The sequence below is a fragment of the Coregonus lavaretus genome, assembly GCF_964263955.1.
Source record: "Coregonus lavaretus genome assembly, chromosome: 27".
Classification (NCBI taxonomy): domain Eukaryota; kingdom Metazoa; phylum Chordata; class Actinopteri; order Salmoniformes; family Salmonidae; genus Coregonus; species Coregonus lavaretus.
The window spans coordinates 31,643,127-31,658,683 of NC_140014.1; the positions used below are offsets into that span (position 1 = coordinate 31,643,127).

General features: G+C 43.4%; 2 protein-coding genes across 2 annotated transcripts in view; one reads left to right on the forward strand and one right to left on the reverse strand.

The window, feature by feature from the left end:
* The window catches only part of LOC311102687 (zinc finger MYM-type protein 4-like), a 28,977-nt gene extending 19,896 nt beyond the window's left edge, over positions 1-9,081 (reverse strand). Inside the window, exons 1-6 of the mRNA XM_084144058.1 lie at positions 8,952-9,081; positions 7,945-8,416; positions 7,700-7,804; positions 7,496-7,545; positions 7,223-7,387; positions 7,029-7,092 (exon numbers count right to left, since the gene is read on the reverse strand). Of these exons, the coding sequence (XP_084000184.1) occupies positions 7,029-7,092; positions 7,223-7,387; positions 7,496-7,545; positions 7,700-7,804; positions 7,945-8,416; positions 8,952-8,987 (892 nt within the window). The 5' untranslated portion in view covers positions 8,988-9,081. The remainder of the gene's footprint in view (positions 1-7,028; positions 7,093-7,222; positions 7,388-7,495; positions 7,546-7,699; positions 7,805-7,944; positions 8,417-8,951) is intronic.
* adprs (ADP-ribosylserine hydrolase) lies at positions 9,006-15,476 on the forward strand. Its single transcript, XM_084144059.1, has 6 exons — positions 9,006-10,356; positions 10,655-10,751; positions 10,850-11,057; positions 11,339-11,532; positions 14,636-14,739; positions 14,928-15,476. The coding sequence occupies exons 1-6, from the start codon at positions 10,170-10,172 to the stop codon at positions 15,284-15,286; spliced, it is 1,149 nt and encodes a 382-aa protein (XP_084000185.1). The 5' UTR covers positions 9,006-10,169; the 3' UTR covers positions 15,287-15,476.
* The last annotated feature ends 81 nt before the right edge of the window (positions 15,477-15,557 follow it).

A 15,557-nucleotide genomic window follows, 5' to 3' on the forward strand; every position in this document is an offset into this window, starting at 1 on the left:
AACAGACTTCAAACAATGTTCTCCAAACTTTCCCCAGTCCGCTTTAGGAAAGCACCATCTTCTGAATGGTACCTTATCTGGAATAGCGACATTAAAGTTCATGGTACATCAAATCGGGAAATGGCCACTCCCAACAGTAGAATCATCCATTACATTCACGCATGGCTGCAATAGAGTTAGAAGCCATTGTGAGGCCCAGGCAGGATGTAACCCCTCTGATATCCAATCTTGTACCACATCCATCATTAAGATATACTAATGGTCTTGCTACCATCATATCTTACACAATAGTACTATTAGCATCTGTATGTGCGCTTCCCCATAAACTATTACAGTGGGGAAAAAAAGTATTTAGTCAGCCACCAATTGTGCAAGTTCTCCCACTTAAAAAGATGAGAGGCCTGTAATTTTCATCATAGGTACACGTCAACTATGACAGACAAATTGAGAAAGAAAATCCAGAAAATCACATTGTAGGATTTTTAATGAATTTATTTGCAAATTATGGTGGAAAATAAGTATTTGGTCACCTACAAACAAGGAAGATTTCTGGCTCTCACAGACCTGTAACTTCTTCTTTAAGAGGCTCCTCTGTCCTCCACTCGTTACCTGTATTAATGGCACCTGTTTGAACTTGTTATCAGTATAAAAGACACCTGTCCACAACCTCAAACAGTCACACTCCAAACTCCACTATGGCCAAGACCAAAGAGCTGTCAAAGGACACCAGAAACAAAATTGTAGACCTGCACCAGGCTGGGAAGACTGAATCTGAAATAGGTAAGCAGCTTGGTTTGAAGAAATCAACTGTGGGAGCAATTATTAGGAAATGGAAGACATACAAGACCACTGATAATCTCCCTCGATCTGGGGCTCCACGCAAGATCTCACCCCGTGGGGTCAAAATGATCACAAGAACGGTGAGCAAAAATACCAGAACCACACGGGGGGACCTAGTGAATGACCTGCAGAGAGCTGGGACCAAAGTAACAAAGCCTACCATCAGTAACACACTACGCCGCCAGGGACTCAAATCCTGCAGTGCCAGACGTGTCCCCCTGCTTAAGCCAGTACATGTCCAGGCCCGTCTGAAGTTTGCTAGAGTGCATTTGGATGATCCAGAAGAGGATTGGGAGAATGTCAGATGGTCAGATGAAACCAAAATATAACTTTTTGGTAAAAACTCAACTCGTCGTGTTTGTTGGACAAAGAATGCTGAGTTGCATCCAAAGAACACCATACCTACTGTGAAGCATGGGGGTGGAAACATCATGCTTTGGGGCTGTTTTTCTGCAAAGGGACCAGGACGACTGATCCGTGTAAAGGAAAGAATGAATGGGGCCATGTATCGTGAGATTTTGAATGAAAACCTCCTTCCATCAGCAAGGGCATTGAAGATGAAACGTGGCTGGGTCTTTCAGCATGACAATGATCCCAAACACACCGCCCGGGCAACGAAGGAGTGGCTTCGTAAGAAGCATTTCAAGGTCCTGGAGTGGCCTAGCCAGTCTCCAGATCTCAACCCCATAGAAAATCTTTGGAGGGAGTTGAAAGTCTGTGTTGCCCAGCGACAACCCCAAAACATCACTGCTCTAGAGGAGATCTGCATGGAGGAATGGGCCATAATACCAGCAACAGTGTGTGAAAACCTTGTGAAGACTTACAGAAAACGTCATTGCCAACAAAGGGTATATAACAAAATGAGAAACTTTTGTTATTGACCAAATACTTATTTTCCACCATAATTTGCAAATAAATTCATAAAAAATCCTACAATGTGATTTTCTGGATTTTTTATTCTCATTTTGTCTGTCATAGTTGACGTGTACCTATGATGAAAATTACAGGCCTCTCTCATCTTTTTAAGTGGGAGAACTTGCACAATTGGTGGCTGACTAAATACTTTTTTTCCCCACTGTATGTGCATTAAAGTCGCCACACCATATCTCTCTAGAACCCAAGTATCCTGATATTTCATCAATCATCGCTACAGATAGTTGTCAACAAGGACTGTAGAACTTGAACTGCTTAATATTACTACCTGTACTGTAGACTTCCACCATCACACATTCATATTCAGGTGGAACAGATACTGTATATTACGATACGCAAGACCAGTTGCTCTATCAGATCTGATTGAACAATAACCAGGAATAATCAAATCAAGATGTGATCTAAGCCACGTTTCTTAAACACATATCACATCAGGTTTAATCTCTAAATCAATTAGCAATAAGGCTTCTAGCATTCAATTGAAGGATGATGATAAAACCCATAATAACTATTTATTCTGTTCTTGATCATCTGACGTATCAAGGGTACTGAAACTTCAGTAATGTTTAGTATTTCTTGGGCTGCCTTCACTACTTCCATTATTCGTGCAGTCCTGCTCTTTTTCATATGGCCCATGTTGATTGCTCTACACAAGAAGGATATGAAGTCTATACGATTTACAACCATGGATTTCTCTGTAACCGCACATTTATACTCGCAAGTCACATTGACACTAGTCTGAGGCGCCATGGACCCCCTCAGCGCTATGGGCCCCCTCGGCGCCATGGACCCCCTCGGCGCTATGGGCATCCTAGGAGCCATGGACCCCCTCGGCGCTATGGGCATCCTAGGAGCCATGGACCCCCTCGGCGCTATGGGCATCCTAGGAGCCATGGACCCCCTCGGCGCTATGGGCATCCTAGGAGCCATGGACCCCCTCGGCGCTATGGGCATCCTAGGAGCCATGGACCCCCTCGGCGCTTTTTATTTTATTTTATTTTTTATTTCACCTTTATTTAACCAGGTAAACCAGTTGAGAACAAGTTCTCATTTACAACTGCGACCTGGCCAAGATAGAGCAAAGCAGTGCTATAAAAACAACACAGAGTTACATATGGGGTAAAACAAAACAAAGTCAAAAATACAACAGAAATACATATAATATACAGTGTGTGCAAATTTAGCAAGTTATGGAGGTAAGGCAATAAAATAGGCTATAGTGCAAAATAATTACAATTAGTATTAACACTGGAATGATAGATGTGCAAGAGATGATGTGCAAATAGAGATACTGGGGTACAAATGAGCAAAATAAATAACAATATAGGGATGAGGTAGTTGGGCGGGCTAATTTCAGATGGGCTGTGTACAGGTGCAGTGATCGGTAAGGTGCTCTGACAACTGATGCTTAAAGTTAGTGAGGGAGATAAGTGTCTCCAGCTTCAGAGATTTTTGCAATTTGTTCCAGTCATTGGCAGCAGAGAACTGGAAGGAATTGCGGCCAAAGGAGGTGTTGGCTTTGGGGATGACCAGTGAGATATACCCGCTGGAGCGCAGACTACGGGTGGGTGTTGCTATGGTGACCAATGAGCTAAGATAAGGCGGGGATTTGCCTAGCAGTGATTTATAGATGGCCTGGAGCCAGTGGGTTTGGCGACGAATATGTAGTGAGGACCAGCCAACAAGAGCGTACAGGTCACAGTGGTGGGTATTATATGGGGCTTTGGAGACAAAACGGATGGCACTGTGATAGACTACATCCAATTTGCTGAGTAGAGTGTTGGAGGCTATTTTGTAAATGACATCGCCGAAGTCAAGGATCGGTAGGATAGTCAGTTTTACGAGGGCATGTTTGGCAGCATGAGTGAAGGAGGCTTTGTTGCGAAATAGGAAACCGATTCTAGATTTAACTTTGGATTGGAGATTCTTAATGTGAGTCAGGAAGGAGAGTTTACAGTCTAACCAGACACCTAGATATTTGTAGTTGTCCACATACTCTAGGTCAGACCCGTCGAGAGTAGTGATTCTAGTCGGGTGGGCGGGTGCAAGCAGCGTTCGGTTGAAGAGCATGCATTTAGTTTTACTAGTGTTTAAGAGCAGTTGGAGGCTACTGAAGGAGTGTTGTATGGAATTGAAGCTCGTTTGGAGGTTTGTTAACACAGTGTCCAACGAAGGGCCAGATGTATACAAAATGGTGTCGTCTGCGTAGAGGTGGATCTGAGAGTCACCAGCAGCAAGAGCGACGTCATTGATATACACAGAGAAAAGAGTCGGCCCAAGAATTGAACCCTGTGGCACCCCCATAGAGACTGCCATAGGTCCAGACAACAGGCCCTCCGATTTGACACATTGAACTCTATCTGAGAAGTAGTTGGTGAACCAGGCGAGGCAGTCATTTGAGAAACCAAGGCTATTTAGTCTGCCAATAAGAATGCGGTGGTTGACAGAGTCGAAAGCCTTGGCCAGGTCAATGAAAACGGCTGCACAGTACTGTCTATTATCGATCGCGGTTATAATATCGTTTAGGACCTTGAGCGTGGCTGAAGTGCACCCATGACCAGCTCGGAAACCGGATTGCATAGCGGAGAAGGTACGGTGGGATTTGAAATGGTCGGTGATCTGTTTGTTGACTTGGCTTTCAAAAACTTTTGAAAGGCAGGGCAGGATGGATATGGGTCTGTAACAGTTTGGATCTAGAGTGTCACCCCCTTTGAAGAGGGGGATGACCGCGGCAGCTTTCCAATCTCTGGGGATCTCAGACGTTACGAAAGAGAGGTTGAACAGGCTAGTAATAGGGGTTGCGACAATTTCGGCAGCTAGTTTTAGAAAGAAAGGGTCCAGATTGTCTAGCCCAGATGATTTGTAGGGGTCCAGATTTTGCAGCTCTTTTAGAACATCAGCTGTCTGGATTTGTGTGAAGGAGAAGCGGGGGGGGGCATGGGCAAGTTGCAGCGGAGGGTGCAGAGCTGGTGGCCGGGGTTGTGGTAGCCAGGTGGAAAGCATGGCCAGCCGTAGCAAAATGCTTGTTGAAATTCTCGATTATTGTAGATTTATCGGTGGTGATAGTGTTTCCTAGCCTCAGTGCAGTGGGCAGCTGGGAGGAAGTGCTCTTATTTTCCATGGACTTTACAGTGTCCCAAAACTTTTTGGAGTTAGTGCTACAGGATGCAAATTTCTGTTTGAAAAAGTTAGCCTTTGCTTTCCTAACTGCTTGTGTATATTGGTTCCTAACTTCCCTGAAAAGTTGCATATCGTGGGGGCTATTTGATGCTAATGCAGTACGCCACAGGATGTTTTTGTGCTGGTCAAGGGCAGTCAAGTCTGAGGAGAACCAGGGGCTATATCTGTTCTTAGTTCTGTATTTTTTGAATGGGGCATGTCTATTTAAGATTGAGAGGAAATTACTTTTAAAGAACAACCAGGCATCCTCTACTGACGGAATGAGATCTATATCTATGGGCATCCTAGGAGCCATGGACCCCCTCGGCGCTATGGGCATCCTAGGAGCCATGGACCCCCTCGGCGCTATGGGCATCCTAGGAGCCATGGACCCCCTCGGCGCTATGGGCATCCTAGGAGCAGCCACCACTGACTGCTAATGTACTGGAGCCAGAGCATTTTGATCAAAAGGCTTGTTCATTTTCCGAGCAAGGGAGACATTACTCGTTACTTTGCACCTCTGTGCTTCCATGGCTGGTTTTTGTACTTCACATCCCCAGTATGCTGCACTATGCGCTCACAGTTGCAACATTTAACTTTAGTATCAGATCTACATTTTCCGTACTCTTGATCCCCACCACACCTTGAACATCTAAGTTTACCTTTGCACACATTAGCAATATGCCCTGTCCTTTGGCATTAAAGCACTGAAGTAGAGGTGGCACATATTCTCTAACATGATAACTGAGCATTCCAAGCTGTACTCTGATTGGCAATATCCCTTCAAAGTTTAACAGTACCGTTGTGGGGTCCACTCGACTGCCACTTTTTGCTCAACATTCTTTTTGCTTCAGTTACTTTCCCACCTTTCAAGGAAGTCATAACTTCTTCCATGGTTACTGGTATCCCAGCAATTACCCACGTTTGGCCTTAGCAACAGGGATATAGCATTTCACCCGACCCTCATTAAGCAATTCTAACTTCAGAATTGTCTCCTGTATCATTTTACCGTTTGCATAAATCAATAATTAGCCGAATACCAAAACTTTGGTGTCCTTAAACACCCCTATATTTCTCTGAATTTATTTTGTCAACTGAATAGAATGACAGTGTTAGTTTGGTGGTTCAGAGGGGGGAAACACACTTTGTAGCTCTCGTCTACAGTATAGTCCCCTTTTCTAAGTAGTGCTAAGTTTTATAGCAGGCCTAATTTCAACACCACTCAATTCCCCAGCAGTATTCAGACCTCCATCACGATCCCTTTTGTTTCTGTTCTTCCTACTTACAACAGGTGTAAAAGGTTGATCCCATCATTATCACAATCAATATCACTACTGCTAACCACCTGCAATGCTGACCACAGTCACAGCACTGTCATGCTAGACCACCAAAATAAATAAACCTTATACTGTTTGTACCATCTTATTATACAAAATCAAACGCAAGTTGACATTTTGGAAGAAGACCTTGTTTCCCAGCAGGTTATCCCATCTCAGCCAAGGAACTCTGTAGTTCTTTCAAGGTCCTTCTTGCCCGGTTGCTCAGTTTGGTTGGACAGCCAGCTCTAAGCAGAGTCTGGGTAGTTCCATATTTTTACATTTCCCAATGATGGAGACCACTGTGCTGTTGGAAACTTTCAACACTCTAGAAATTATTTTATACCGTTCCCCAGATATATGCCTCATCACAATTATATCTTGGAGATCTACAGACAGTTCCTTGGACTTCATGGTATAGCTTCTGCTCTGACATGCACTGTCAACTGTGGGATCTTATATAGACAGGTGTGTTGCGTTCTAAATCATGTGCAAACAATTAAATTGGCCACAGGTGGACTCCAATCAAGTTGTAGTGACATCCCAAGGATGATCAAAGGAAATTGGATGCACCTGTGCTCAATTTGGAGTGTAATAGCAAAAAATCTAAAAACACGTTTTTTTTATTTTTATTTGTCATTATGGGGTATTATATGTAGATAGGTGAGAGAGAAATCGATTTAATCCATTTTGAATTCAGGCTGTAACACAACAAAATGTGGAATAAGTTAAGGGGTATGAATACTTTCTAAAGGCACTGTAATATGCTGATTCTCTCACCAGTGGGCGAGCCATAGGCATTTCCTCCTCCAACGGAAAAGACAGAACTGATTCTCAGCTCCTCCTGTAACATAAAACACAGAACAGTCTGTATAACAACAATAATAATATAGCATCACAGAACCATCAAATCAATAGTGTGTGAAAGCCGGGGGAAGATTGATTGAAGGCAGGGCATGGGAGCGTTGGCTGACCTCAGGAGCTGTGTTGTCCAGTTCCTCCTTGATACTCCGTGTTGAGGGTAGAAGGGCACAGTCATATCCTTCATCTATGGGCTCATCCTTGATGTTCATGAGGGGAGAGATGGGGGGCTCTTCTCTGTCCACCACCGCTGGGTTCTGGAACACATTCTCTGACCTCTGGAGGTCAGGTCAAAGGGACAAAATTGATAAATGAAGGAGACAAAACAATTTATGTTCATAAAAGCATTTACACTACCTGTATACTTAAGTCATACAGGTACAGACCTCTTGACGGCTGGATCCCCCAGCCATAGACTGATTCAGACTTCCTTCATCTGACAGAAATGGATAAAAGGCTATTTAATGGAATCATCATCACAGCTCTAATAATGTGCATAGCATGTGCATGAAGTGGAAAAATCTGCAAAATCATGTTTTTTATTAAAATTACAGTTATAACTAGCAGGGCAAGGTTGCTTGAAGTCTTACCCAAGCTGTTCTCTGATGAAGGGGACTGAGAGGGGTTAGTTGAAAGATGGCTTTCTCCTTGCATGGTTAGTCTGTCCTCAGCTGTTTGACTAGCCTCCTCAGAAGCTGTCAAAAGAATGACTGTTGTTAATCACTGCACAAGAAGTAGGCCTAAGTAGTAAGAAAAGTTCTGTTGAGAAGTAAGAAATGCCTGAGGAGGAATGTCACAGGACAACTCAGTTTAGGCATCATGTTTTCATTCTCACCTGTTCTAACATTGGAAAGTGAGACTGCATCAAGGAATCTGTCAGTCGAATTTTGATCATCATCCTGAGTCTCTGCGTGTCGTGTGTCAGGCCGTCCGGCTGACTCTCTGTCAGACTCCACATCACCCAGTGCCATCTTGGGCAGGGCTATGTTCCACTCCTCCTCCTCATCTACCCCAAACACAGGAACCCCATCCAGCTCTTCCTCTGGCTCGACCGCCCCCAGACCAGCCAGGGAGAAGGTGGCACTCGTAGGGTGAGAGATGTGAGGGAATACATGCCCCTCATCGTCACTGCTAAAATCATGGTTGACGTCAGGATGTCGGACTGGTCCATCAAAGACTGGTCCGGTTGTGATGCTGCTCCAGAGGGATCTGGTTGAGAGGGGAGTGTGCTGCCTTTGGGACTCACCAGCCGTGGGGGCTGAGAGCTTCACCGCCTCATCAAAAGCCTTGGACAGCCGGAGTTCATGCTGTGGGGAGGGAGACAACAGGTTTAAGTTACGACTGTTCCTATATAATTAATAGCGCAGCATGTTGAGGGGGAATGTTCTGACTGGGGTTTGAACCAGAAACCATATTGCATACAGAACAAGCACACTACTGCCTCTGCCATGAGAGTCCAGACCTCTGGAAAGTGACTGTAGTAGGTACACAAACAGCCTTAGTGGGCCTTGCTTGAACCAGCGACCCTGGTCTGCGGTTATAGACTGTCTGCCATACAGTTTCGGACCTCTTGGCATAGGCCGTTGTACACTTACACAGGGATACAATCTCATAACGTATTTTTGACAGAACTGTGGGCCCATCTTTGATATGAGGGTTGATTGTTCTACGAACACTGCTACGTTAGCTAGCTAGCTCCCGTTAGCTCTGTACTGTAAGCTAGCTACTAATGCAGTTGAGGAGGTACATCTAGGAGCTAGCTGTAACATGGCTGAGCAGAAACAGATGGCTAACTAGTTAATAAGATAATAATGTCTTAATTATTTGTTAACATATTTTCACCTGAGATTTTTGTTTAGCCTCCTCTGACTCCGCCATGTTTTCGTTGCGCGCTGTTCTTCTCGGGGGTGTTTCCTTTGGATTTGCAGCTAACGCTAGCTAGGATGCACTGTTACACAATGTTATTGTTAGAGACAGTGCCAAAGCGACTTCAAACTGTGCATGAGGTAGATAATTATTTGCAGGATGTGTATGAAATAATTTTCATTGAGGGGGCATTCTAATCTATGCGTTATTAGCTGCTAGCTAGCTTTTCAATGGGAAGTTGCATGCACATCGAACTCTCCCTTTCTGCTGGTATGGCTGTACCGTAAAGTTCTATAGATGCGCGCATACTATGTTTATGGTCTAGTAATTTGATTCAATAACGCAATACATTAAATGTAACCAATCAGTAGATAGACATGGTACATATTATCTGAATTCGTTCTCCTTTCTATGGCTAGATAGCCAATGTGGACACCTTCTTTTGTTGTCGGTACACTACTAGCTAGTTTAGTCTTGACGTTGCAGATCGAAATTAACTGTAGATTGATGGGTAATATTACAGATAAAACAAGAAAACAGACTTTCACACCGGATATACAAATCTGAAGCATCCGGATGGAATGTCCACTCCCCAAATATGGTGAAGAGAGGAAGCCAAGTGGCTGGCAGTAGTATAGCGAGATGGAACTGGGCCGACATTCTGCTGCTTTTCTCATCGAAGAAAAGCCCGATCTCAATACAGTTTTCTGTTCACAAAACTCAAATCTGTTACGAACAGAGTGCGCTAAGCTTTGTAGACATGACCCTTTGCCAAAGTTCCAAAAATTGCATTGTTTACAAGGAGTACAATGGCTAATTTAGTTACTGCACACGCGCACTTTACAGAGAAGGTGTTCCCTAACGGAAATATGCAAATAATTCTAGAACTCACCAATAGGATCTCGGTAGTCCTTGCTTGTTCTGCCCACTATGCTTCATTTGCTCCCATTGAAAACGACACAGATGAACTATCTTGGGTTAGTTATTGTTCTAGCAAAATCGTTTATTTCTAGCCGCAACGCTCAACGTTTCTCACAGGTCAAATAGTCAACTAAACGTCAACAGGAAGCAGGAAAGGAGACTCGACATTGTTGTTGATTTGTTCTAGCTATCATCAGCGAACTGGAGATCAATCGCTTGTGCAGAGGAGGGTACAGATAATTTAGCAAGCAAAAGTCATTCACAAGTTACAACATGGCCATGACGGCGGTGCGGTCAGGGGGAGCGGGAGGACCAGCCTCTTTGTCTCGGTTCCGCGGTGCACTGGTTGCTGCGGTGCTGGGAGACTGCGTTGGTGGAGAATTTGAAGGTGCAGAGGAGGTGCCCATGGACCGCGTATTGCAGCATTTGAACGGATTGGAGGATGAGAGTCGCGGCGATGGTGAGACAAGATTGATCACTACTAATATTGAAAAACAATAGACTTATTTGTATACAGTACAAATACTCACATTTATCCCCATGTATCTACCTCAGCCCCCCTCCCCGCTTAATCCTAATCCCTATAAAATATGTGGATTGCTCAATGCAACATTAACCTATATTTAATGGGAAATGGCAACACATTTATAGCAGTCTTCTGTGAATGTGCCTCTAAGCCCAATATCAGACACCCACCAACACATTATCATATCGTTGTCATCATCAATTATCATCATCATCATTGTGTGTGTCCCCAGGTATTCTGCAGTACAGTGATGACACTGCCATGACGCGCTGTGTTGTCCAGTCTCTGCTGACCAGGGCAGGGTTTGATGAACAAGACATGGCACGCAGGTAAAGTAGACAGTTGGGGTCCGTCGGTGCATTACAGTTTCAGTACTGTTAAGCATCTATAAAATGTAAATATTTGTTGGGGTGCTTTTTCTCTGCAGGTTTGCAAAGGAATACAGCCATTCTCCAGGGCGGGGGTACGGGGCAGGTGTGATCCAGGTGTTGAGGAAGCTTGCATCTCCACACCTTAATGATGTCTTTCAGCCGGCTCGGGCTCAGTTCAGTGGCCGCGGCTCCTTTGGGAATGGTGGTGCGATGAGGGCTGCACCTTTCGCACTGGCTTTCAGTAACCCAGTTGACATTAGGAGGGTTAGTGATAGTGATAGAATGTGTGGTGGGGGCGAGTGGCTACTATTACTGGCCATCCTAGCTTGTTACATCCTCCTCAGATAGAAAACCAGCTAGCAGCTCAACAGATTCGCTGTTTGAGGAGGATATAAGGCTACTGTCACCCTAACAACCATTCCAATTTAACTGTCTTCATTTTGCTAGGCACTGCTATACTTAAATCCTCTCTCTCTTTCTCTGCTCTCGCTCTGTCTGTTATCTCTGTATCTCCTATCTATTTCTCTCCCTCTCTCTGCTCCCAGTACTCCAGGCTTGGTGCGATGTTGACCCACTCCTGTTCTCTGGGTTACAATGGAGCAGTGCTCCAGGCCCTCGCGGTCCACCTGTCTTTACAGGGGGGTTTGGAACTGCCACACAGGCCTACGTTTATCAACAAACTCATCTCAGAGATGGAGGAGGTGGAAGGAGAAGATGCTGCTCGCAGTGACTCAAGAGTGTAAGTACTTAAACAGATAGTAAAAAATTGTCCACGTTTATTTACCAAGTGCAAAGGATACAACAGGTGAAAACACAGTGAAATTCTTACCTTGAGAGCTCTTTTAGAAATTACAGCCCTTTTTGTACATAATCCCCCCAACAGTATTTGGACAAATTCATTTATGTGTATTAAAGTAGTCAAAAGTGTAGTATTTGGTCCCATATTTATAGCACGCAATGACTACATCAAGCGTGTTATTCTACAAATTTGTTGCATGCATTTGCTGTTTGTTTTGGTTGTGTTTCAGATTATTTTGTGCCCAATAGAAATTGTAAATAATGCATTGTGTCGTTTTGGAGTCACTTTTATTGTAAATAAGAATATAATGTTTCGAAACACTTCTACATTGATGAGGATGCTACCATGATTACGGATAGTCCTGAATTCATCGTGAATAATGATGAGTGAGAAAGTTACAGACGCACAAATATCATACTCCCAAGACGTGCTAACCTTTTTAATATGCCATTTAGCAGACACTTTTATCCAAAGCGACCATTTTTACATATGGGTGGTCCCAGGGATCGAACCCACTACCCTGGCGTTACAAGCGCCATGCTCTACCAATTGAGCTACAATAACAGGGGAGGTTAGCATTTTTTGGGGGGTATGATATTTATGCCTTATTCAATGTGCAGGGGTACTGGTGTGGTTGAGGTAGGTTTATACATAAAACATGACTGGTAGTAGGATATAAATGTAAACAGGGCTGAAAAGTGACTGGTAGCGGGAATATATAAATACGTATGGTAATACAGTAATATACATTGAGTGTACAAAACATTAAGTACACCTTCCAAATATTGAGTTGCAGTGTATATACAGTTGAAGTCGAAGTTTACACACCTTAGCCAAATACATTTAAACTCAGTTTTTTACAATTCCTGACATTTTAATCCTAGTAAAAATTCCCTGTCTTAGGTCAGTTAGGATCACCACTTTATTTTAAGAATGTGAAATGTCAGAATAATAGTAGAGAGAATTATTTATTTCAGCTTTTATTTATTTCATCACGTTCCCAGTGGGTCAGAAGTTTACATACACTCAATTAGTATTTGGTAGCATTGCCTTTAAATTGGTTAACTTGGGTCAAATGTTTCGGGTAGCCTTCCACAAGCTTCCCACAATAAGTTGGGTGAATTTTGGCCCATTCCTCCTGACAGAGCTGGTGTAACTGAGTCAGGTGTGTAGGCCTCCTTGCTTGCACACGCTTTTTCAGTTCTGCCCACAAATGTTCTATAGGATTGAGGTCAGGGCTTTGTGATGGCCACTCCAATACCTTGACTTTGTTGTCCTTAAGCCATTTTGCCACAACTTTGGAAGTATGCTTGGGGTCATTGTCTATTTGGAAGACCCATTTGCGACCAAGCTTTAACTTCCTGACTGATGTCTTGAGATGTTGCTTCAATATATCCACATAATTTTCCTTCCTCATGATGCCATCTATTTTGTGAAGTGCACCAGTCCCTCCTGCAGCAAAGCACCCCTACAGCATGATGCTACCACCCCCGTGCTTCACGGTTGGGATGGTGTTCTTCGGCTTGCAAGCCTTCCCCTTTTTCCTCCAAACATAGCGATGGTCATTATGGCCAAACAGTTCTATTTTTGTTTCATCAGACCAGAGGAAATTTCTCCAAAAAGTACGATCTTTGTCCCCATGTGCAGTTGCAAACCGTAGTCTGGCTTTTTTATGGCGGTTTTGGAGCAGTGGCTTCTTCCTTGCTGAGCGGCCTTTCAGGTTATGTCGATATAGGACTTGTTTTACTGTGGATATAGATACTTTTGTACCTGTTTCCTCCAGCATCTTCACAAGGTCCTTTGCTGTTGTTCTGGGATTGATTTGCACTTTTCGGACCAAAGTACGTTCATCTGTAGGAGACAGAACGTGTCTCCATCCTGAGTAGTATGACGGCTGCGTGGTCCCATGGTGTTTATACTTGCGTACTATTGTTTGTACAGATGAACGTGGTACCTTCAGACGTTTGGAAATTGCTCCCAAGGATGAACCAGACTTGTGGAGGTCTACAATTTTTTTTCTGAGGTCTTTGCTGATTTCTTTTGATTTTCCCATTATGTCAATTATCAGAAGCTTCTAAAGCCATGACATCATTTTCTGGAATTTTCCAAACTGTTTAAAGGCACAGTCAACTTAGTGTATGTAAACTTCTGACCCACTGGAATTGTGAATTATGTGAAATAATCTGTCTGTAAACAATTGTTGGGAAAATTACTTGTGTCATGCACAAAGTAGATGTCCTAACCGACTTGCCAAAACTATAGTTTGTTAACAAGAAATGTGTGGAGTGGTTGAAAAACTAGTTTTAATGACTCCAACCTAAGTGTATGTAAACTTCTGACTTCAACTGTACATGTAAACAGGAGTAATAGTGTGCAATTAGAGAATGGGCCCATTCTGCGCCAGGATAGCAAAAATATTTTTGGGCTATCTCAGATTGTTCTGGCAAATCTCACATAGAAACTTCATTGGGAGGAAAGATGCTTTTTACATTTGTATCGCAGACTGTTTTTGAGAATATCATGATGAAAGTGGCCATTTTACATTTACATTTTACATTTTAGTCATTTAGCAGAAGCTCTTATCCAGAGCGACTTACAGGAGCAATTAGGGTTAAGTCCCTGTATATGTGCCTCCTGTAAGACCCTATGATCTGTGAACTGTACATGCTACATCTTGGTGTCATTATGCTCCTTATAGTGTGCTCGAAATTGTATTTTATTTTTGTACGTTAATTTATTCAACAATTTAAAATATTCATATTAATATCTCAAAATACCTCTTTTTTTTTTGGGGGGGGGGCTTATTTTTAGACATATTGTTTGGAACAATAAACAATAAACTCTTCAAACAATTCACATTTCCAGAGTGGACTCTGGGCTATCCTGGCGTGGAATCGCCCAATGACGAATTCTAACAAAAGGGTACTCCTTTTCTAGGGTGCTTGAAGAAATAACTGATGCACGGAGGAGAGTTTTTGGTTCTTAACTTTTCTTTCCTCTTCTTTCGTCTTGTTCTGTTTTCTTTTCTGTTTTGTATCTCCAGCTTCAGCGAGTCAGAGTTCCCATTCTGTGATCGTCTGCACAGAGTCAAGGACCTGATGGAAAGGAACAACAGTGTCAGCATTGAAGAGGTCATATCTGAGTTAGGTCAGTATTGACTTATGGGGTAAATGCAAACTATATTCAATGGTGGCATTATCCCTCTAGGATTTTGCTATTCTCTGCTGGTCTTGGAATATAATTTACTAGTTTATCACTTTTGTCACCAGCTAGTATGATAGACTAGCAGTTTTAGTTCACTCTAAAGATGTATTTCTTTCTGTGTTTGTACTCAGGCAATGGCATTGCAGCCCTGCATTCTGTCCCCACTGCCATCTTCTGTGTGCTGCACTGCCTGGAACCCCGGGAGGGTCTGCCCGAGCGCTACAGTGGCCTGGAGAGGACAATGGCGTACAGTCTGGCCTTGGGGGGCGACACAGACACCATTGCCTGCATGGCGGGGGCCATTGCAGGGGCACACTATGGAATCGATGCTATCCCCCAAATCTGGCAGCGTTGTTGTGAAGGGGCAGAGGATGCTGATATAAATGCTGAGCGCCTACACACTCTGTACCACCAGGCACCGGCTGAGGGAGACTCTGGGACCGACAGTCAGCCACACACAGCAGCACATGATCCCACAACCACTAAATGACTTTGACAGAGATAAACATACATTGATAGCTATTTCATATGTCATCTTATTCCGTGGTCCTCCTTCTGTCATCTGTTCAACAAATTAGTTTGTCATGAAAACCCCCATTATGGATTTAACATGAGTTACTGTATGCCATTTTTTTGATGGAGAAAAGTATTTAATAAACAGTTTTTAATGTCAGAAGCTTTATGATGTATTTGTGTTTGTTACTGAGAATGTACTGGGAGGTGCAAGACACTGAAATCCCTTGTAGTTAAAACTCCGTGAG

What these genes read in the sequence shown, in the direction of transcription:
- adprs (XM_084144059.1), top strand. Translation starts at nt 10,170, where the DNA reads ATGGCCATGACGGCGGTGCGGTCAGGGGGAGCGGGAGGACCAGCCTCT. An exon ending in GGATGAGAGTCGCGGCGATG is followed by an intron (nt 10,357 to 10,654) that starts GTGAGACAAGAT and finishes GTGTGTCCCCAG; the next exon opens with GTATTCTGCAGTACAGTGAT. An exon ending in GCTCGCAGTGACTCAAGAGT is followed by an intron (nt 11,533 to 14,635) that starts GTAAGTACTTAA and finishes TTGTATCTCCAG; the next exon opens with CTTCAGCGAGTCAGAGTTCC.